The 24,683-nt window shown below is 37.0% G+C and overlaps 1 protein-coding gene across 5 annotated transcripts in view; it reads right to left on the reverse strand.

The window, feature by feature from the left end:
* The window catches only part of GREB1L (GREB1 like retinoic acid receptor coactivator), a 268,214-nt gene that overhangs the window by 103,067 nt on the left and 140,464 nt on the right, over positions 1–24,683 (reverse strand). For all 5 annotated transcript variants that reach the window (XR_013443367.1, XM_078060543.1, XM_078060541.1 and 2 more), the window contains 3 exons: positions 20,549–20,725; positions 14,930–15,106; positions 12,526–12,648 (listed from right to left, as the gene is read on the reverse strand). Coding sequence is in view for 4 of the 5 variants with exons in the window: in XM_078060543.1 (XP_077916669.1) it covers positions 12,526–12,648; positions 14,930–15,106; positions 20,549–20,725 (477 nt within the window). In the remaining variant the exon portion in view is untranslated. The remainder of the gene's footprint in view (positions 1–12,525; positions 12,649–14,929; positions 15,107–20,548; positions 20,726–24,683) is intronic.

Genomic DNA, 24,683 nt, shown 5'->3' on the forward strand with positions numbered 1-24,683 from the left:
ACTGACTGAGCCACCCAGGCGCCCCAAGATCCTTCTTGTTTTCTAAAGTAGATTTTAGTGCTATAAATTTCCCTCAAAATAGTGCTTTAATGGAATCCCCAAAATTTTATTTGCTTTTGCATTTCCATTCAATTCAAAATATTGCTAATTTCCTTTCCGGTTTCTCTTTTGATCCATGGATTATTTAGAAGTGTATTATTTAGTTTCCAAATATTTGGAGATTTTCCAGAGATCTTTCAGTTATTGATTTCTTTTTTTTTCATATTTTTTTTATTATGTTATGTTAATCACCATACATTACATCATTAGTTTTTGATGTAGTGTTCCATGATTCATTGTTTGCGTATAACACCCAGTGCTCCATGCAGTACATGCCCTCTTTCATACCCATCACCAGGCTAACCCATCCAGTTATTGATTTCTAATATAATTACATTTTAGGTAAAGAACATACTTTGTATTATTTGAATCCTTTCAAATGTATTAAGACTTGTTTTATGAGCTTTTGCACAGCAAAGGAAACCATCAACAAAACAAAAGGACAATCTACTAAATAGGAGAAGATATTTGCAAATAATATATCCAATAAGGGGCTAATCTCCAAAATATATAAAGAACTCATACAACTCAACACCAAAAAAACAAACAATCCGATTTAAAAAATGGACAGAGTACCCAAATAGACATTTTTCCAGAGAAAACATACAGATGGCCAACAGACACATGAAAAGATGTTCAACATCACTAATCACCAGGGAAATGCAAATCAAAACCACAACTAGACCTGTCAGCATGGCTAAAATAAAAAAGACATGTGTTGGTGAGGATGTGCAAAAAAAGAAACCCTCACATTCACTGTTGGTAGGAATGTAAATTGGTGCAGCCACTGTGGAAAACAGTATGAAGGTTCTTCAAAAAATTAAAATTAGAAATACCATATGAGCCAGTAATTCCACTACTGGGTATTTTCTCAAAGAAAATAAAAACACTAATTTTAAAAGATATATGTACCCCTCTGTTTACTGCAGGTTTATTTACAATAGCCAAGATATGGAAGCAACCCAAGTGTCCATCCATAGATGAATGGATAAGGAAGATGTAGTGTGTGTGTGCGTGTGTGTGTGTGTGTGTGTGTGTGTGTGTGTATGAATACACAACGGAATATTATGCAGCCATAAAACCAATGATATCATGCCATTTGAGACAACGTGGATGGACCTAGAGGGTATTATGCTAAGTGAAATAAGACTGACTGACAAAGACAAATACTATATGATTTCACTCATAAGTGGAATCTGAAAAACAACAACAAAAACAAATGAGTAAACAAAGTAGAATCAGACCTATAAATACAGAAAACAGACTGATGGTTGCCAGAGGAGGTGATGGAGGGCTGGGCAAACTGGGTGAAGAGGAGGCTTCTAGTTATGGAATGAATAAGTCATGGGAATAAAAGGTACAGCATAAAGAGTATAGTCAATAATACTATAATAGCAATGTATTAGGACAAATGGTAGCTACACTTTTGGTGAACATAGCATAATGTATAAACCTGTTGGATCACTATATTGTATATATTAGCCACTCAAGCTTTTTTTTTTATTTTAAAGATTTTAATTATTTATTTGACAGAGAGAGAGAGACAGCAAGAGAGGGAACACAAGCAGGGGGAGTGGGAGAGGGAGAAGCAGTAGGTTTATAATTTTCATCAAGTTTGGAAAGTTTGGGCCATTATTTCTTCAAATATTTTTTGTCTCCCACACCCGCACCTCTTCAGGCACTCCACTTACCAGTATATTAGGTTGCCTGTAGTTGTCCCACAGCTCACTGATGCTCTTTTTATTTTTTTCCTTCCCATGCTTCATTGTAGTTTCTATTATTATGCCTTCAAGCTACTAATCTTTTCTTCTGCAATGACTAATCAATTGTTAATCCCAATCAGTGTATTTTTCACTACAAACACTGTATTTTTCATCTCTAGAAGTTTGATTTGGATCTTTTTTTTTATTGATCCTATTTTTATTTTTTTATTACTTATTTATTTTTAAATAATCTCTACACCAAATGTGGGGCTCAAACTCACAATCCCAAGATCAAGAGTTGCATGTTCTTCCAACTGAGCCAGCCAGGTGTCCCTGGATCCTTTTTATATCTTACATGTCTCCTTAACTTTTTGAACATATGAGATATAGTCATAATACCGGTTTTGATGTCCTTCTCTGCTAATTCTAACATCTGTGTCAGTTCTTGGTTGGTTTGGTTAATTAGTCTCCTCAGTATTAGTTGTGTTTTCTTGCCTCTTTGCATGCCTGGTAATCTCTGCTTGGATGTCAGGCATTATTAATGTTCTCTTGTTGGATGTCGGATTATTTTTTGTATTCCTATAAATATTCTTGAGCTTGGTCCTGGAATGCAGTTAAATTACTTGAAAACCATTTGATCCTTTGGGGTTTTATTTTTTGGTATTTTTAGGCAGGTCTGGAGCAGTATTCAGTCTAGAACGAAGTATTCTCCCTTACTGAGATAAGACCTTCCTAAATACTCTAGCCAATGCCTGATGAACTATGAGGTTTTCCTCTAGCTGGTGGGAACAGTCCCTGTTCCTAGTCCTGTGAGAATGCTGAGCACTGTTTCCTCTCATCCTGTTGGATGGTACTTTTTACCAGCCTTGAGTAGTTTTCTTACATGTATGCATCAGTCAGTGCTGTGTTCAACATTTGAGGGGACCCTCTGCACATTCTGTCTGTTCAGCTCTCTCTTTTCTGGTCCTTGGTCCTATGAACTCTGTCTATTTTGGTGTCCCTGTACTATCAGGGAGAGTTCCTTCTACGGGGTACTCCCCCACAGTTCCCCTTCCTTGTCTGGAATGGTCTGGAAACTCAAAGCACTGAGCTGAGGTGATGGAAAGACTCACATCATTTGTTTCCCATCTCTCAGGCATCACTGTTTTTTTGTTGTCTGACATAAAGTTTCTTAAAAGTCATTTTTCATGTATTTTTGTTTCTTTGTTTTTCTTAGTTATTTCAGGTAGGAGGGCAAATTCAGTCCCTTTTTACTCATTTTGGCCAGAAGCAAATGTTAAGTTGGTCTGCTATTGATTTTTCAACCTAGGTTCTCCCCCTCTTCTTTTCCTGCACCTTCTGTCCTTAAAATCTGAGACATGAATATTTTACAGAATTCTACATAGAGATCAGTATCATCTTTATATTCCTGATCCTAGTACTCAGTAATTGACCAATAAAATTGTCAGTAGTGAGAAGAGAAAGTTCAAATTCTGGTTCTGTTGCCTTCTAGCTGTATCTTGGACTTGACTATGCTAAGTACTGGCCCTTTTTCCTACACATGCATAGAACGCTGAAGAGAGATCAGGAAAAGCAGATATTTTCTACTGAGCTATAAATTTGGCTTAATCCTGAGAATTTTTAAATGTTTATGAAAAATATAACATAAAAAATTGAAAAATAGAAACAAACATGCTAAAAATCTCACTTCTACAAACCATTGTTTTTTTTTTCTGTCAGTATATACCCTTCTATGTTTTATCTGCATCATACTTTGAACATGATACAACAAAAATACACTTTAATATTACTTTTTTTAAAGATTTTATTTATTTACTTGAGAGAGAGAGAGAACAAGCAGGGAGGAAGAGCAGAGGGAGAGAGAGAAAGAGAGAAGCAGACTCCCTGCTGAGGAGGGAACCCGATGCGGGGCTCGATTCCAGGACCTGGAGATCGTCACCTGAGCCGAAGGCAGTCACTTAACTGACTGAGCCACCCAGGCACCTCCTTACGTTTTTTACTTAATATGATTACATTCTATATGGCTGCATAGTGCCATAATTACCTTTTTTAACATCTTTGTCATGCAAGCATGCTATGATTTATTCAGTTGTTTCTATATTAAGGTAACTTCTCCTTTTTTAGTTAATATAAAGAATAACTTCAGTGACTATCTTGACTTTCCTTTTAGGTTATTTTCTTGGCTAATCACCTAAAGTGAGATTACTAGAGTAAAGGATATAGTTTTAATGTTCTTGTTACATATTACCAAATAGTTTCTTGAAAGATTGTGCCACTGTTCACCTCTACCAGCCTGGCTGAGAGTGTCAGTCTTAACATATCCTTGTTGGCAAGGATATTATCACTTAAAATGAAATGTTGTGGCTAACATAATTAGTGAAAATTACTTTTCATTTTTATTACTTAGTTTCTTCATTTCTACAAAGTGGGCCATATTCCTTATACCTGCTAAATAGTGGCATTTTTTTTTTCTGTAGGGGAGGAAGAGAGGTCTCACAAACATTCGTGGCCCTGCCTTGGAAGGGTATGATCACTGGTTTTCTTTTCCCTCCCTCCCCTGCATTCATTCATCAAATGTTTATTGAGCCTTTTCAGCAGGCCAGGTACTATGCTAGGCTCTGGGAACAGAATTTGGAGAAGGCGGCAAAGCCACAACCCCTGCCCAAGACAGAGCCTACATTCTCTATGTCTGATTGGTAGTAGGCAAATCTGCTGGCCGGTGTTCCCACCACATTTGGAAAAAGCAGACTTTGTTTCGGCAAAGCATCAACTTGAATATTTACAAGGAACTAAGTTTAGAAAAACCTGCCAGAGGAACTTTTGATTATACTGAACTCAAGGAAGTTCAGCAGCTAAAGAAAGACAAATCTAAAGGGGAAAGGGACAAACATAGCTACATTTTAGGACAGTTAGATGATACATTCTAATAGAAACTGCTTTCTAAATGGCCGTCACCAGGGACAAAGCAGTTTTACTGGGAGAGAAAGGAGGGGAATGGAGACAAAATAAGAAAACTATGTGAGCAAGGCAGGCATCATGAAGTATTATGATGGCAGCATGAGAGCTCTGAACTCTTAGAAAGCAAAGGAAAGGAGGCAAAGAGTTTGCAGGCAAGGAAAAAAGATTGAGCACGTAGAGATTTTTATTAGGGTTAGTTCTGCCTCCTCCCCTCCTGGAGACCAAAGTCAGCTGTGAGGCTCCACACTCTAGCTCTACCACCATAGCAGTAACTCACCACAGCGGGAAACATAAAAACTCAAAAGAACGAAGATCCTATTATTACACCCTAGTATCCCTGGCCTGTACCACCTACTCTCAAAGTGTGAGGACTGCATACATTACATGTGTGTAGTCTGAGTGGATAAATCCATCTTTTTTCCCTACTGAGATCAAAATACAAAAAAGACTACGTGAAATATTTATGTATTGTTTAAGGAATAATTACAAAGCAAATACCTATGCAACCAACCACCATCCAAGTCAAGGAAAATGACAAAATGAAATACTCCCAGCAGCTAGTACCCTCCTTTGTGTTCTTCTCCATCCCTTCACTCTCCCTTCCCTCAGAAGTAAACATTGGGCTATGTATGTATTTTTTTTTTTAAAGATTTTTAAAATTTATTTATTTGAAAGAGAGACAGAGATAGTGACAGAGATAGCAAAAGAAAGCACAAGCAGGGAGGAGATGGAGAAGCAGGCTCCCCCTGAGCAGGGAACCCCACGTGGGGCTCGATCCCAGAACCCTGGGATCATGAGCCCTGGGATCATGACTGGAGCCGAAGGCAGACACCAACTGAGCCACACAGGAGCCCCCATATTCCTAAAATAATTTAGTTTTGCCTGGTTTTGAACATAATAAAAATGAAATCATAATGGATGAGTTCTTTTTTTTGCTCAACATGATGTTTCTAAGATTCCTCTATTGTGCTGCATGTAGGTACTGTTCGTTCCCATTGCCAGATGATATTTCTTTCTTTTTTTTTTTTTTTTAAGATTTTATTCATTTATTTGACAGAGAGAGACACAGCTGAGAGAGGGAACACAAGCAGGGGGAGAGGGAGAAGCAGGCTTTCTGCCGAGCAGGGAGCCTGACGCGGGGCTCAATCCCAGGACCCTGGGATCAAGACCTGAGCTGAAGGCAGACGCTTAACGACTGAGCCACCCAGGCACCCCAACGATATTTCATTATATAAATGCATCACAACTTACTTATCCATTCTATTGTTGATGAACATTGAGTTGTGTCCACTTTGAGCCAATTGTGAAGAACACTGCTATGAACAGTCTTGTATGTATCTCTTGGTACACACGTGTAAGAGTTTATGGAGTAGAATAGCTGAAGCATAGGATATGCACATTTTCTACTGGGCTATGTGTTGCAAATGACCTGCTAGGTGGTGGCATCAATTAACACTCCTACTATCAGCAGTGTTCTTGTTGCTTGAAATCTTTGCCAAGATTTACTACTGTTATACTTCAGCTTATTGTCAATTTGGTGTGTGTATAATGGTATCTCATTGTATTTTTAAAGTAATTTCCCTATTTACCGAGGTGGTTAATCATCTTTCCATGTAATTTTTGGCCCCTTGTATTTTGTCTTTTGCAAAGTCCTTGCTCATTTTTTCTGTTAATGTGTCTTTTTCTTATTGAAAAAGGCATTCTTTTTCATAGGCATTCTTAATATGCTCTTCGTACTCATCCTTTGTCAGTTTTATGTGTTACACGGCTTCTCCTAGTTTATGACTTGAATTTTCACTCTCTTCATAGTGCCTTTTAATAATCAGAAGGTATAATTTTAGTGTAGTGAAATAGTCTTTTCCTTTATGTGCAGCACTTTTTGTCGCTACCTTTAAGATATCTACAATATCTAAGATATTCTACAATATCTTCTAAAAGTTTGATAGTTTTGCCTTTCACATTTAGATCTTCCAACTACCTGGAACTGGTTTTGTGTAGATTGTGAAATAGGGGTCCAGTTTTTTTTTTTTTTCCACATAGGATATCCGATTTCTGAGCACCATTTATTGAAAGAAAACGTCCACTGATCTGCAAGTCATCTCTATTAAGGATGAAATACCCATATGTTATGTGAATCTGCTTTTTGGAATTTCTACTCTGTTCTGCAGCTCTGTGTCTATTCCTGTGCCAGGTCCACTCTGTTTTTATTAGTAAAGGTTCATGAGCTTGATGCATTATAGGGCAAGTCCTTTCATATTGTTTTTGGTTCTTTAATACACAAGATTAAGATAGGGCTTATGTTCCTTTAGACCTACCATGGCTCACAGAAATGAAAAGCCCATTTCATGGACAATACTGTCTCTAATAATAGGTCCAATTTCCCCCTTAGGCACAGAAGGCACAGTGCCTTGGGTCTATAATATTTTTAGGGGCTCAAGAAAATATTTTAATTTATTTTAAAATCAAAAGAAAACAATGAACTTTTGGTTGAAGAAAGTATTTTAACATATAATACTAAATATTCATTTTTATATCAACACAGTCATAAAACATATTTTTAAGTACTTTTCTAGGGAGAAAGGGTAGGCAAATGTGCCCAGGGCTCATAAAGTGGCCCTGCCTGATAGTGTTCTTAAAAATTATCCTATTAGTAATAAAGGCAGAACTTAGGTGGTACATCTCTATCCTGCCAAATAGGCTAGGGCATAAAAACATGTTTCCTCCTAATGGTAGATGAGCATATCATCTTCATTTGGAAAAATTGTACACACCAGTAAATTAATAGTCCCCCAAATGCTAACTTTAAATTTGAATAAAAATGGAATACAAATAATATTTATTTTCAGGTATTTGCCAGGTACTAGGTGGTACAGGGATAAACAAATGAACATAGAGCTTCTAGCATATAAGAGAAATACAGACAGTTAACAATTATAATTGGGAGGAATGTCACACAAAAAGAAGTATGGTAGCAAGGCTGAGTTAATCCTTAGTTGCAAAATAGGTGTTTTTTTTGGTTTATTGAATGAGGAAACCAAGGCACAGAAGTGATTTACCCTAAGTATCAATGAATATATTCAGATGTAATATTTGAATACCAGGACTTTGACTCCAAACCATGTGCTGTTTACCATTTCACAGTAAATAGTCAATAAATTAGAGTGTATTGCACTGAATAAGAAATAGAAATAGAATAGAAACCAAAGGGTTTCTTCTTTCTCTACTTAATCTTTTTTCCCATACCTTTATTTAGGTATATTTTACAAATTGTAACATTTACCCATCTCAAATGTATACTTCAATGATTTTTAGCAACTTACCAAGTGGTGCAACCCCCATGATAAATCAGTTTTAGAACATTTTCATCCCCCCCATAAGAACCCAAATTCCCATTTTCAGTTAATTTCTATTCCCACCCCCTGGTCTAGGCAACCACTAATCTATTTCCTGTGTCTATAATTTGCCTTTTCTGGATATTTCATATAAGCAAAATCATACAGTGTAAGGTCTCTTTTGTCTGGTTTCTTTCACTTAGCATAGTGATTTTGAGGTTCATCCATGATTTAGCATGTGTCAGTAGTTTGTTCTTTATTATTGCTGAAGGGTATTCCATTATATGGATACATCACATTTTTGTCTATCCGTTCATGAGCTGACATTTGGTTGTTTCCAAATTTCAACTATGGCCAATAATGCTGCTAAGAACATTTGCATGCAACTTTTTGTGGTGACGTGTCTTCACTTCTTAGATATTCAGGTGGAACAGCAGGGTTACATAGTAGTTTATATTTAACTTTTGAGAATCTGCCAAACTGTATTCTAAAGTGGCTGCCACATTCTATGTTCCTACCAGCAATGTATGAGGGTTCCAATTTCTCCACATCCACAGACTTACTGCCATCTGTCTTTTTGATTATAGTCATTCTAGCAGGTGTGAAGTGGTATCTCATTTTGGTTTTGATTTGCATTTCCCTAATGACTAATGATGTTGAACATCTGTTCATGTGCTTATTAGCCATTTGTACATATTCTTTAAAGAAGTGTCTATTCCAAATCCTTTGCCCATATTTTGACTGTATTGTCATCTTATTACTGGGTTGTAAGAGTTCTTTGTAAATTCTGGATACAAATTCTTCATTAAATATGTATTTCACACAATTTTTCCCATTCTGTTACTTGTGTTTTCATTTTCTTGATATTGTCTTTTTAACTGTAAAAATCCTGAATTTTAATGAGGTCCATTTTATCCATTTTTCCAGAAATAAATCCTTATATTTATAATCAATTGATTTTTTCAAAGATTTTATTTATTTATTTGAGAGAGAGTGAGTGAGAGAGAGGGAGAGAAGGGGAGAAAGAATCTGAAGCAGACTCTGCACTGAGCACAGAGTCGGAGGCAGTGCTCGATCCCACAGCCACGAGATCATGACCTAAGCTGAAACCAGGAGTCAGACACTTAACTGACTGAGCCACCCAGGTGTCCCTATAGTCAACTGATTTTTGACAAATACAATTCACTGACAAAAAGATAGTCAGTTCAAAGATGGTGCAGGAACAACTGGATATCCACATGCAAAAAACGATGAACTTAGATGGTCACCTCACACCATACACAGAAATTAACTCAAAATGGCTCATAGGCTTTAATGTAAGGGATAAAACAATAAAACTTTCAGAAGAAAACAGGAAAGAGAAACTCAAGATCTTTGGTTAGGCAAAGATTTTTTCATCGATTCTTGAATTCTTGTCCCGATCAAACACAATACATGTACATACATGTGTGTTTGTATGTGGTATGTGTGCATGGTGTAGGTAGGTAACTATATAGCCACCTTTAGTCAAAATGATAAACTATTTTACTGGGACTGTTGACTAAAATTTGAATTATCAATGACATAAATATGTTGAAAACAATATGCAAGGGAAAAGCGGTGAGCCAGCCAGAACAGAAAATCCAGACCTTGGCAGGTAGCATTCAAGACAAAGATGTGTAAATAGTAAATTAATCCCTTCTTCAAATACTATGCAACATGCCTACCTACATTTCAGGCTAAGAAATGTTGATTACAGGAAGTCACTGACCGCTGATTAAGAAGACAATCTCCTACAGAAGGATGAATCTCTATCAGCTACGGAGATGCTGCATACTCTAATGTTTGCAGTGATTTCGTAACACCAACATGAAATTCTTAAAGCCTATTCTTTCAACATATGTAGGAAGAAAGAAATTATTGTTGAAGACTCATAAAGATAATTCATCAAGAGAAAAGTTTTAGATACAAAGCCTCACTTTAAAGGTACTTTCTTCACAACACGTGCCTTCCTTAATACCCATCACCTGTGTTGTGATGAGCACTGGGTGTAACAGGCAAATAATGAATCATTGAACACTACATCAAAAACTAATGATGTACTATTGTTGGCTAACTGAACATAATAAAAAATAAAAAAATAAATTTCCATTAAAAAGGGTACTTTCTTCTATTAAATTCTATGGATTGCACTTAAAATTGTCTTTTTAAAAAAGATTTTATTTATTTATTTATTTGACAGAGAGAGAGAAAGCACAAGCAGGGGGAGCGGCAGGCAGAGGGAGAGGGAGAAGCAGGCTCCCCACCGAGCAAGGAGCCCGTTGTGGGGCTCGATCCCAGAACCCTGGGATCATGACCAGAGCTGAAGGCAGACACTTAACCGACTGAGCAACCCAGGTATCCCTGTCTTTTTTTTTTTTAAGACTTTATTTATTCATTTTTGAGAGAGAAAGAGAGTGTGTGCACGAGCGGGGGTGGGGGGGAAGGGCAGAGGGAGAAGCAGACTCCCCGCTGAGCAGGGAGCCCGATGAGGGACTTGATTCCAGAACCCTGGGATCATGACCTGAGCCGAAGGCAGACGCTTAACGACTGAGCCACCCAGGCACCAGCACTTAAAAATTGTTAATAGCTAATTTCATATTCAAATAACGACTTTCACCTCTACAAGGGATACACAAGAATATGGACATAAATCTTGGCCACCTGTGTTCACTGTGAGTCAGTCAGTGCTTTGTCTGTGTCTTTCCATGGCAATTGATGGAGCCTTTGCTAAAGCCTGAATCTTGATTTCCTCTATTTCAGAGCAATACTGTTTTCAAAATATATTTTCTAATATAATTAAAACTGCATTACTGCTTATTAACATTTTAATATATTTTCATTATTTTCAGGTACAGCTGGTTATTTATATATCTAACTGTCCCTTTTAGGAAAAGTAACATGTTTCATTGTGCTTTTATCCCCTGTACGAGTGGTTTTTAAATCATTGGAGCCATTGGTCAAATGTTGGAACCCTGCCTTCCAGCATCTGACAAGGGTTTTAGAACACAGTAAATGCTTCATATGTTTTGTAATAAAGTAAATATTCACTTTTTATGTAGTTTTAAAATCACATTTCCCTAGCCCCAAGGTCTAATGGAAGAGAATATACAATGAAATCACCCAAATTATTAAACTAATATTCTAGGAGAGACATATAGGTTTATCATTATTGTAATGAAATGTAACTGTAATGAATGTTAATTAATGTTTTAATGCCATGAGCCAAGTGCCAACTTTTTTTTTCTTGAATAGCTAGTAACACGATGTTCTCTCATTTTAAAGAGATATGCTCTTTCCTCTTAGATAAGAGCCTCTATTTAAATCTCTCAGACAATTTAAAAATCAGACTTTTAAAATCCCGGATGAAGTAGACTTAGCTGAGTGCAGACACACAGCAAGAAGAGCCCCAGATAAAGTTAGCCTTTTTTATCATAGCTATGGTTGCTAACATCTTCTAATAACTACTTATTTCTTGAACATAAATAGAAACAGTTTATCAGCTCATCAGAATTTCACATGAATCTGAAAGAGGAATGCTAAGTAGTGAAATAAATGAAGACAGCCTTTTTTAACTTGCGGTTAAGAGGACACTGGCAAAGCACATATACCGTGAAGTGTGCATATCAGGTAAGTAAAATGGGCACTTTACAAAAAAACAAGTGAACTGAAAAACAATTCACAAATTCTTTTAAAATACTTTCCTTCTTGCCTAAGATATAACCTAGACTGGTTCTAAATAATTTTCTCAAATACTATCTGCAGTGATCTTTTCAGTTACAGCCCCTCCAGCCCTTCAGCCACCTGGAAACATCCAGTCCCACCTGGAGCCTTATCCTGCCCTCAGGGCCTGGACCAGTGCAGCCCTTACACTGGAGGAATTTTTAGAAGCCTTAGACTAGCAACTTATCTGCTCAGTATCAGAGTGGCCATTTTGCTGATGCTACTCTAATACTGTAACCTAGTTTCAGACTAAAATTTTATCTGGTTATTTGTAACCAAGCCTCTATCTTGAACCACTAGAAACTCAATCCTGGATTCTTCCATTGTGATCCTTAGTCCTACCTTGGGACCTTACTTAGTATCCTAGTTGGGGCAACATTCCCGGTAATGTTCTGTGGGCTTAGTTTAGAGCCCTACCCTGGAACTCTAGTCTTCATGAGTTATGTCCCCGGTATATGCCACCTGATAGCTATGACACAGACCCTCCTCATGTCTGGGTTTCTACCTGTTGCCCACTGTCAGACTCTTCTAGAGACAGGCCCTGTGCCTGAGCTAAATTTCCTCCTCTAATAGTAACGCAGGTAATACCTCTGTTTTAAAATATTTCTATTCAAACCAGTCCACAGTAAGTTTTAAATGTGTCACTAAATGTACATTTGCTGCTTGAAATTCCAAAAGAAAATATCCCATACCTGTCTGAATGAATCCTGATTTGTATCCATTAGTTGTGCCATTTTCCGGAGTCACAGTTGATGATACCGAAGAGTTTGGTTTCATAGAGTGGCAAGTAGCAGAGGATTGTCGGCTTCTACATTCTGGGAAGGAGTAAGAATCACATTATGGGAGGAGACCAATACTCTGTTAACACAGGTGATGGGAACACAGTCCATAAAATCTCTAAAATAAACTGCTCCTCCTTAAATGGCAACCATGTTCCTTATCAGAGGTCCCCCTCCTCAAATTCTGACTCCAACAGAATGTTCAAGATGGTGAATTCACTTTGTCTTCCTAAGGCCAGATGTCATGTTTAGAAAGAAAAAAAAAAGATCAGACTTTTGTTCTTCACAGATTAGTTACCAGGGGAAAAATTACTCATAACCAATATAATCATGCTAGTTTTGTGGGTAAGACTGAGGCTAAAATATCAGTAATTTATAAAAAAAAGAAACAATAAACTTTCAAATGCCAGTTAACCTCCTGTCAGGACCGATTTAAGTGTGGAACAGGAACCTAGAATCCATGTAGACTGTTTTCAACATTCTCACCTTGACTTTAGCTTATGTCCAAAAGCTGAAGCAAAGAAAAAAATTTATAGGTAGAAGAGAAAAATTAAAAATGCTCAAATTCTTAATATTCTTACTTTTTATTAAAGGAAATAGATACATAATATTCAAGGTGATTTCTGATCATGCAACACCAAGCTTCATTTTAGGAAAGCCAATATTAATGGAGCTCTCCTGTAATACTTTAAATAATATTTTGAACTGAGTCAGTTAGATAGCAAATACTATGACACCCTGTGGGGCTGTACCTTCCAACTAAATTATACTACGTGTTATACTTTATTAGACTTAATTTAAAGGTAGCATGTGAAAAAAATATAAATGGTTGCAAATTACAGTTAATTAAAGAGGGTCCTTTAGAGAGTTTCCAAGTTTATCAGATATGTGCAAGGGCTGGAAGCAGTTTTCTATAACCTTCATTGCTAGGACCTTCCTTGCAGAGTTACTGTACTTTGACCTAAAGGATATCTCCACATTATGTGTATTATATGCATATATTTATATTATATATCCGCATATCTGTATATATAGATACATACACATACACAATTCTAATTCTAAAATAGCAACTGCTATAAATGTGAGGCCTCAGATGCTGGCTGGCTCAGCTGGTAGAGCTTGCGACTCTTGCTCTCAGGGTTGTGTGTTCAAGCCCTATGTTGGGTGTAGAGATTACTTAAAAATAAAATCTTTTAGGGGCACCAGGGTAGCTCAGTTGGTTAAGCGTCCGACTCTTGACTTCAGTTCAGCTCATGATCTCAGGGTTGTGGGACTGAGCCCCAAGTTGGCTCTGTGCTTAGCGGGGAATCAGCATCTCTCCCTCTGCCTTCCCCCTCCCCCCATCCCACTCACACATGCTCTCTCTTTTAAATAAATAAATAAATCTTTTTTAAAAACTATAAAAAATAAATAAAATCTTAAAAATATTTTTTTTTAAATGTGAGGCTTCAAAAGCCACTCAGAATTACTGTACCTGGCTTGGAACATGCAGCCATTTCCTAAGGAATTATATAATGTCATTTCAAATGCAACCAAGTGTAATTACAGTAGAAGACTTAGAGGAAAATCTGCAGTTGTAATTTGGATTTATTGTGCTATTTCTCATAGTCAGGCCAAAATCTTGCACAGATAACAAATGGAAACATTAAAGACAATTATTATATCGCCTTTAATAATATTAGTAATTAAGAAAAATCTCAGCATCTAAGTAACTGCTCAAAAATTAAGGATTAGATATTCCATTGCATTAGAACAATGAATAGAATTTGTAGCAAATCCTATCAATCACATGAAGATGTGAGGTTTCAACTGGATTCAGTTCTATAAATAAGTTAGTTGAGTTCTTCTTAACTTAAAAAAAAAAACAAAACTTTGCCAACTTAATAGTGCATTTCCCCAGGTATTGTGAAGAAAGCATTATTTGTTCTAAAGGATACATAGTTCTAATGAAAACAAAAAACTATATATGCATGAGAATTACCAAAGAACCTAAATAAAGTAGAAAGAGCATCTAACCAGGAAAATGACACTTTGAGGTCCTCTCTAAATGACAGCAGAGCTGGAAAGAGTCTGTCTGCCCTCTACCCTCCCAAGAGACAAAGAGACATGCACTTTTTTAAACCCAGACAGTCTCTATTAAAAATAGGAAGAAGCTAGTCAAATAACCTGTCAGAGAGCTTTACATCTTTGGATAGCCTTCTGAGCTTGGGAGATTTATCTATACTTGAATTCTGAACCCTGTACTGGCCACTTGTTATTACTGCAGCATCCTCATTCCCTTCCCTTCGGTTTTTCTCCCAGAGGTTGGTGCTACCTTTCCAGCAGATAAGAGGTCCCTTCGACAGTACACCCTGGGAGCTTCTGACTAGGTAGTACTTTAAGTGCTTCTGCTTCTTTGGCTGGGTGGTGAGCTTCAAGTTAATATGGTTGGAAAATTCCGTGAAATACCGAAATCCTCTTTCTCCACAGCCGATACAGTTTCCAGAAAACCCTGAAAGAAGGAAAACCAAAGTTACTGGTGAACTTGTAAACTGATAACAATACTTTTACATACAAAAAAGTAGAGAGATATTCAGTCTTTTTGACCCAATAACTTCTTAATTTCAAGTAAAAAAACCCAATTTTTTAAGCAAAGTTATTTATAAAGACACAGTAATTTAAATTCTGCTCTAAAAGGATAATGGTTAAGGAAACAGAGTGGATAGTATCATGTGATAGAATTCATATGGTTGACATAAAAATATCAAAAAGTTTGGTCCTAGAGATGTCCATTATTCCTTTCCCACACACTCCCTTCTTAGAAAATCTGCTGGCCCTGGTTCTCTACCCTACGCACCCTGTGGACTTGCCTTCATGGCCACAGCTGATTAGACTGTGCTAATATCTGACCCACTCTGCAACAGTCAGAATCTCCTGGAATTTTAAAATAAATACAAAAAGAATCAGTCAGAGAGTACTAGACCCTGGATTTGTAAGGTCTTATAAAATTTGAACCCAAGTTGGGGGTACGTCCAACCGCCTGTCAGCTAAGGGATGGGAGAGCACAAACTGAGAACCGTGAAGAGGAAGCTGGTCTGCAGATAGGAAAGTGTGGACAGTGATGGGCAAACCCAGGTACTAACAACTTTCCAGTTTCTATGAGATCAGGCTGTACTTTCTCACATGAGTTTGCTGAGAGTCCCATTTCCTCTTTCTTCACCTCCCTGTACTCAAACTAGCTTAGTATTCCTTTAGATCTAACATCTGAACAATTCTCACTCAAATTAATCAAACAAAATAAAACTTTCAGTGACCTACTTAGAGCAGGGGACACAGAAAGAAGAAATGGAGAGGGCTAAGAGAATGAGAGGCCATGCTTTGCTCAATTGGAAATCAACTCCCAATACACAGAGGAAAGTTGCACAGAAAGAGTGTGAGTTCCTCTCGTTGTGACTGATGAGGACACAACTTATGTACTGCCATGTAGTGACTTAAAATAAATTTTTTATTTTAAAATAACTAACTTAAAATAAATTTACCGGAGCACCTGGGTGGGTCAGTCTGTTAAGCATCTGCCTTCAGCTCAGGTCATGATCCCAGAGTCCTGGGATTGAGTCCCGCATCGGGCTCCCTGATCAGCAGCTCTCCATCTGTCCCTCCCCCTGCTCGTGCTCTCTCTCTTTCTCTCTCTCAAATAAATAAATAATCTTTAAAAAATAAAATAAAATAAGTTTACTGATGAAGTGATACTCTCTTTTTAAACCCCAAAACAACCTGTTACATAATTAACAAAGATATAGAAAAAGAGAAGAGAAAGTCCCCAGGATTAAAGACAGAATATTTCACAATGTACCAATCTCAGAATGCTGACAATCAAGTCCAAGCATTTAGGAATGGCAGCCCAATTTATTATTATTTATTCAGCAATTGTTTATTGAGTATCTACCTATATCCCAGGCATTGTGCAAAACAGGAAAAACAGAGATAGTTGTAATTTCTGGTCAGTTACATACAATTAGTAATTCTGTGTAATTAGTTTATTACTATTACTTTATAGAATTATAAACATTGATATAATTTCATAAATTATTTAAAATATATTCACAGGTGGTTTGCATTTGAGAGCATTTGGCTATCTGTCCAATACTTTAGAGCTACAGGCCAAAAAAAAAAATTGTCAATGGCCGCCTAGTTCACCAAGTTCCCAAGCCATCTAACCGTCCATCTCTCCATGCATCCATGCATCTATCCAACAAATCCATCCATCCATCCAACAAATACTTGTACTCTACCATGTGCTAGGCACTGTTTCAGGTACTAGGTTTTCAGCATGGAACAAAGCAGACAAAATGACCGCCTCCATGTAACTTACATTGTGGTATGATCATCATGCCTTGATGGAAAAGTGTCTGGTTGGCAAGGCGATGTAGCACCCAAATACAGTAAAATGATGTAAGAACACTTCAGCAAAAATAATTAAAACAGTGCCCCCCAATAGATCCAAGTAGATCTATTGGATAGATCCAAGTAGTTCATAAAAGATTAGTGTGAGAATTAGAATTAACAAATTACAGAGGTGAGGTTTTTCTTTTATCTTTTCTTTTGCCTATTCTCTGAGGTGAAAAGCAAGAGAGCATAAGTAGGAAGAAAAGCAAAGCAACTAGATAATCTTCAAAGAACAGAAATGGCACATTAATGATGAGAATTAATAATATTAAAGAGAATTCTACAGCTCATTTTTAAAACTCTGTATTGTTTCAGTACTAACCTTGGTTCAAGAGAGATTTTATCTGCTCAAAGTTCTTGTTGTTATCGTCAGAAAAAATAGTGCTTCTTACAGCCAAATTACCTTTCTAGTTTTTCTGTCAATCAAGTCTTCCAATTGCATAGTAGATTTGGGACACATGAATGAACTGCCAACTGGATCAATATATATATTGATCCAATATAAATATAGATATATTTTAAAGATTTTATTTATTTATTTGAGAGAGAGAGGGAGAGCACAGAGGGAGAATGAGAGGGAGAAGCAGACTCCTCCTGAGCAGGGAGCCTGATGTGGGACTCGATCCCAGGACTCTGGGATCATGACCTGAGCCGAAGGCAGACACTTAACTGACTGAGCCACCCAGGCACCCCTGGATCAATATATTTTTTAATCAATTTCCCCACAGTCTTTTGAATCTGCATAATTTATATAAAAATTTAGACAAATTGATATTGGTGTTCACTGAGATTCTAGTATATTTGAAGCTTAACATTTTTTCCCACTATATCTTAATGCATACTAAAATAATCTATCATCGGGGCACCTGGGTGGCTCAGATGGTTAAGCGTCTGCCTTTGGCTCAGGTCATGATCCCAGGGTCCTGGGATCGAGTCCCGCATCGGGCTCCCTGCTAGGCGGGGAGCCTGCTTCTCCCTCTGCCGCTGCCTCTCTCTATCTCTCTCTCTGACTCTCATGAATAAATAAATAAAACATTTAAAAAAATAAAATAAAATAAAATAATCTATCATCAGTAAGAATGTTGGATGGATATTAACTTTTAGACAACAGAGATAGAACATATAAAAATCTCAACGTACTTATCTAAGAGAAAACTTCAACCGTTTTGTTGTATTACACTTTCAAATTGGAAAGTGGTTAGTAAAAAATTATGTCCACTCACAAGGCTAGAGAAAGTAAGCAAAATTCCATTTCTATAAGGGTATGAATAAATATGACAGAGTGGAGAATAACTACCATGTAAAGAACAAGTGTTCTGTTCTCGGCACTATGCTTGATGGGTGCCTTATAAACATCATCATTTAATCTTTACAACCCTGCAAGGTAGGTGTCATTGGCCTCTTTCTATAGATGAGGAATCTGAGACCTGACAAGTAGCCTGCTCAAGTTCTGAAAGTACTAAGTGGTAAATCTGGCATTTTAACCTCAGTTCCAACTCTCAATACCCATCATCCTGGATCTCATATACCTGATTACCTATAATTATGAAATCTATTATTCTGATAGTGTTTGTTGTGTCCTTTCTATGATATATTCTAGGAGGATTCCTCTAGTCATGAAGAATCATTGAATAAGAAGGCATCATGAGAGATTTTTCTGTTCGTGGTCAGAGCCACATAGCAATTATTCCATTTGATGACACTATGATGCTTTTATTTTTTTTCAGTTTATTTATTTATTTATTTTTAGTAATCTCCACACCCAACATGGGGCTCAAACACACGACCCTGAGATCAAGAGTTGCATGCTCTTCCAAATGAGCCAGCAAGGCTCCCTGATGCTATGATGTTTTTATTTTTTTATTTTTTAAAGATTTTTATTTATTTATTTGATAGAGAAACAGTGAGAGAGGGAACACAAGCAGGGAGAATGGGAGAGGGAGAAGCAGGCTTTCCGTGGAGCAGGGAGCCGGACGTGGGGCTCAATCCCAGGACCCAGGGATCATGACCTGAGCCGAAGGCTGATGCTTAACGACTGAGCCACCCAGGTGCCCTGATATGATGCTTTTAGAATGCTAAAAGGAAGTTTCCTAAAATTGTTACAGCACAAGCCAACTAGGTTACTAGTTCTGAACAGCCTACCATGATTTTTGTCACACGGAACATTTGGAACACATAGTGTTGGATAAATGAGTGAACAACTGAAGACTTGGAAACTTCTTTGCTAATGTAGTCCAATGTGTAAACTTTACCATTAGGCTTCCGTGTTAAACCATCTGCTCAAAATCACTAAAAGAAAAGAAAATTAACAACTTTTTATGAAAGCCTTATGGAAATCATCACTTCTTTTCCTATGAACCAAGAGAAGGCTTTGAATTATAACACAAGGAACCTTTATAAAGCATGGGCAGGGTTACTTTCTGACTCAAGATACTGATGTACGTTTTTCTAAACTTCCCAATAATACTGTATAACTAGGAAAAATGCATCAAACTAAACAAAAACAGCTTAGAACCAATACAATTCTTGAATTCTTTGCCCTTTCCTCTCTTTTTCATTTTTATTGTTACTTGTGCCAAAAACATCTATCTGATGGCATCTACAGTTAGAGAAATTCTGAGAAACTCCAGAGAAACACAGCAGCAAAGAAAGCAACAAAGCTCATGTGACATCTTATCTTAATTATTAAAATTAATTAAAAAATAAATCCACTCTTTATTTCCCATGATGTAAGGAAGCTAGGTTGTGAAAAAAAGCACAGACCCAAACTAACACCAGGCAGTAAAACAATTCTGAGATACAGTTATATATTTTACATCATATATCTATTCCTAGTTATTTTGGTTGAACTCATGCTAAATATAAAATGAGAATCACATCAATCAAGTGTAGTTAGGAATAATGGGTGGTATGGAGAAACTAGCAATAACTTACAAAGTGGATAATCCACAATTGAATAATTGAGAGTTGACTTGACATCAGGTCCAAATCAATGACTCTATAAAGAGTGAATCCTACTTTGCTTCAGAAAGTATTATTTTTTTAAAAATATTGTTATTTATTTATTTAAGAGAGAGAGCATGAGAGAGAGACAGCACAAGCAGGGGGGAGGGGCAGAGGCAGAGGGAGAAGCAGACTTTGTGGAGCAGGGAGCCCAACATGGGACTTGATCCCAGGACTCTGGGATCATGACCTGAGCCAAAGGCAGACACTTAACTGACTGAGCCACCCAAGCACCCCCAAAGTATTAATTTTTGATAAATCTCATGCCATCCATTAAGCCTGGTTTAAAAGTCTCTTCAAGGTGGGTGTTTTGAGAATGAATAAAAAATAAAAGGTAATTTTTAAGAAGTTACTAAAAGAAAAAAATGTTTCATACTTGAGTTAAAGTACAGAATTCCCACCTAATTCTGTGATTTTTTAAAAGAAAATTCTGTGATAATTTAAAATAAACTTGAAGTTTAACTCCCTCATCTTAGAAGGAATTTTGTAAGTGTGGAATACTCACCTAAAAGTGCATTTTTCCCATGATCATCTGGCAGAAATCGCTTGTCTACAGCACACACTAGGATGTGTTCAGGAAGATTGGGAGACTTGGCCCCCACCAGGAGGAATCCTGCTGGGATGTCAATTTGTTCCATACACAGAGATACCAAACGCAAATCCTTTCCCGCTTGACAAAAACCTAAAAACCGGTAAAAAAGGACACAGTGAAATGTTTGGAAAGGTTCTATCTTCTTATCACCCATTTGGAGAGTGGATTTACCTGTGGGAATCACTATTAAGGACTAAATTTAAAGTCCATATACTCCAACCAGGAGACAAATCTATCATATGTGCCCTTCTGAGGGGAGCTGAAAAGACTCAAAAAGGAGGTATTTCTGACGGGTTCAGTCAACATTGATGACTTTTTATATTTTCTGATCCACAAGTAAACAAATGATAAATATACACAGCAAACTTTGAAAAATGTATGTAATTTTTATGTGCATATAATACAGTATTTTTATACTTTCAATGCAAGCTCACTTCTGTAAATGGTGACTGTCATAGAAGAGGGAGGCTTTCCATTTCACACGGGGAGGCTGCACCTCCAAGTTTGGTGGCTCATAAATGAATGGCCAGAACTAGAACCCAGAACTGTGAGGACAACCTTCATGAGCTACAACATGACAACACAGACAAAACCTTACATAACCACTTTATGTACCATAACATATTACACTAATTCATTAGTTCATCATTTATTAAAAATCATTTGCACCAGGTGCTGCCATAGGCCGGGGGATAGAGTTGAACAAATACACCTTCCTTTAAGAGCTCGCATTATAGTTAACTGAAAAAATGTATAAGGAACAAAATGTATAGTCACAAAACAATATTACAGAGGACAGCTATTTTCTGAGGCAAAGCACCCATGTTACATCTTCTGGGAGAAAATCAGTCCTCCCCGAACTCTAATTACATGATTCCTCTTGGAGAATTGTGATATTCTAGACTGACTGGAACTGGCACCTGGTCCAAGCTGGCCACTATAATATCCTGCCTTTCCCACCATAGTTGATTAGTCAGAGGCACCTGACATAAACTAAGCCATTCAAAGCCTTTTCTCTAGGAATTCTGAACATGGAGCCAGAGTGTGGCTTAGTTGGGTGTGTGGCAGCTCGGTTTCTTGCCTTGTGAGAGAAGTCTGTCAGCACTGTCTGCAGACAGGAGGCTCAGGGGGAATATTCTGGCAGCATGTGGGCCCCTGAAGCCCAGTATATGTGCTTTTCCCATGGTTTGACCATGAAACATTTTGCTTAAGAATTCTTTGAATAACTTCTTCATTCTATCTAAAGCTAATGTCAGCTGGGTTGGGGTTCACTTGCAACCAAAAGAGGGTGAATAAAAGTATGATAAATACTATTTCAGAGAGTTGTGGAAGATGAAGCATGGACATATAACTCTCCGCACACAAACCTGAAGAGACCATCATTATTGCCCAATACAAAGTAGGGAATAAACCATGCTAAATTCTTCCAATATCGATTCATTGTATGATGTTAACCAAATGCCAACAAACAATTGGATGCGATCAGTTAGTATATGAGAAATAATAAGAAAACAACATCCAAACATATGGTTTGGCTCATCAAATCTCAAAAGCAGACATAATGGAATTGGAAGAAGTCAACAGAAGAAAGACTAAAATGATATGACAATGGGGTTCAACCATTTCAAGCTTACAGGTCCCCTTTTAACACTAAAAACTTTCAAATTTAACTTTAGTGCTTGTGAACTGAGAAAAACAATAGCAGAATGTTATTGTGAATTCTTTAACAATTTTGAATGAATCTATATTTTATTATTCACAATATCACCTATATGTATTTGAAAAATAGTAATTTGTACATGTGAATCATATTATTTATTTAGTTTACAAACATTTTTTGGAAACTATGGATACATAAAACCCCTAAAAAAATTCTGCTGCCCTCACCCCATTTAAGGGACAGGACTCACAGGTTTGAAAGTGGGGAAATGATGATGATGATGGTATCGATGGCGGAAAAACTTATGGAGCACTTAACATAAGCCAGGTACAGTGCTAACCACTGCATAGATTATCTTATTTAATCCTCTCAACAATTACCAACTCCTTTCCAAAGATGGAGACATTGAGGCTCAGAAAGGTTAGGGAGCTTGTCTAAGGTTACATAATGAACTCAGTAATGTCAGGGATGTAAGAGATGGGAAGTTTACTATATAAAAACAGGCCAAAAAGGGACGCCTGGGTGGCTCAGTCGTTAAGTGTCTGCCTTCGGCTCAGGTTATGATCCCAGGGTCCTGGGATCGAGCCCCGCATCGGGCTCCTTGTTCAGCGGGGAGCCTGCTTCTCTTTCTGTTGCCACGCCCCCTGCTTGTGTGCTCTCTCTCTCTCTCACACACACAAAAGCAGACCAAGAAATATACTACTCAACTTGGCAAAAGAAAAGCTAAGAACAATTATAATCCAGATCTAAAACCATGAGAGGTGAGCATAGACATTTAACCAAATTCTAAAATATTAAATCTAGGAGGCATTTTAAAGTGCTGAAACACTAATTTCTTTAATCAAAGGAATTATTAATTTGTGTAGACAGTAAACCTAGAAACACATTTCCCTAAGAAATAGCACCTTCATCATGACTTGCTCCAAAAGGCAGACCACATATCTTCCCAAAAGGTATAGATAAATTCAGTGATGAGAGGTTCATGATTACCTATTGATGGAAAACAGGATGCTTGGGGAGCTGTCTTTGTCACTAAGAAGTAGTAATAAAACCTTTCTACAACTTTGACTCACACCACATTAGAAGGAATGGACTAGATGAAATGATGAATCTGTACCAGTTTATATGAATTTGCAAATTATGAGCTTTTTAGAACATCAGAGCTATACAGAACCTAAAGATCATCTCAGCATCTCCCAACAGGTAGTTATCACACTCCCAGGGATTTATAAAGGTATTCCATGATACTTGGAATTATAAGTCAAACTCAAATAAATACCATTACCAGTTTCTAAAGACTAATAAATAATCATTCTAATATCCTAGTTTTAAAACAGAATGTTCTGAGGGCCTTCCCTGCTACACTTAAAAGGATAGTGGAAACCAGTTGAATGAACTTAGGACTCATTTGTTTGAACCCCATATCAGTATGTGGCTTTGATTTTCACACAATTTTTTTTTAAGATTTATTTATTTATTTATTTGACAGCAAGAGAGAGACAGTGAGAGAGGGAACACTAGCAGGGGGAGTGGGAGAGGGAGAAGCAGGCTTCCCACCAAGCAGGAAGCCTGATGCGGGGCTCGATCCCAGGACCCTGGGATCATGACCCGAGTGGAAGGCAGACACCTAACAACTGAGCCACCCAGGCACCCCCACACAACTGTTTTTATTATCAGCCATGTGTATTGATATGTCACTTAATTTATACTTGTAATACACTGCTGGTTAATGATGGGAAGCTCAGGGAGCACTGATTGTGTAAATAAGCAGTCATTTTACAAATGTGTCTAAAGATGCTCTTGCTAGAAATGAAAGATTCAATCCCAACCCCACTCATTAAATTATAAAATTATATAAAGTGCACCAATATGTTTCTAGGACACACACACAAAAAAGAAAAAAGCAATGTCAAAAGTAAAATTTAGAGATTATAATCCAATTTGGCTTTTCATGTAAAAGGGAAAAGCTGACCTCATTCTGCAGCCTTTTCAGGAGCAGAAATTCTGCAAGCAGCAGCCTGAAACCTTTTCGTCATATAGAGCAAAAATGCAAAAATTATAAAAATATACTACTATACCTTTTTAATCCTAAAATATAAAAATTCCAAAATTTGGGTATTAAAAGTAGATTTTGACTTCCTTTTTTTTTGATGCCAGAAAACATTTAAATATACTTAGCCCCCTGAAAAGCTATATTTTATTTTTGAATTTGTCAATGAAATATGCTTTTTCTTACACAATTAACTTTGAATAAATTAAATAGCAATTACTGAATAATTAAATGTAGACAATTTTTTTCTCATATGCATGAATAAGATCAGAGTATATTAACATACTGGTCTAAAATAAATACTTTCTACTTAAAATTAATTCTTTATCACATGCCAC

Source organism: Halichoerus grypus, chromosome 13, assembly GCF_964656455.1.
Source record: "Halichoerus grypus chromosome 13, mHalGry1.hap1.1, whole genome shotgun sequence".
Taxonomy (NCBI): Eukaryota; Metazoa; Chordata; class Mammalia; order Carnivora; family Phocidae; genus Halichoerus; species Halichoerus grypus.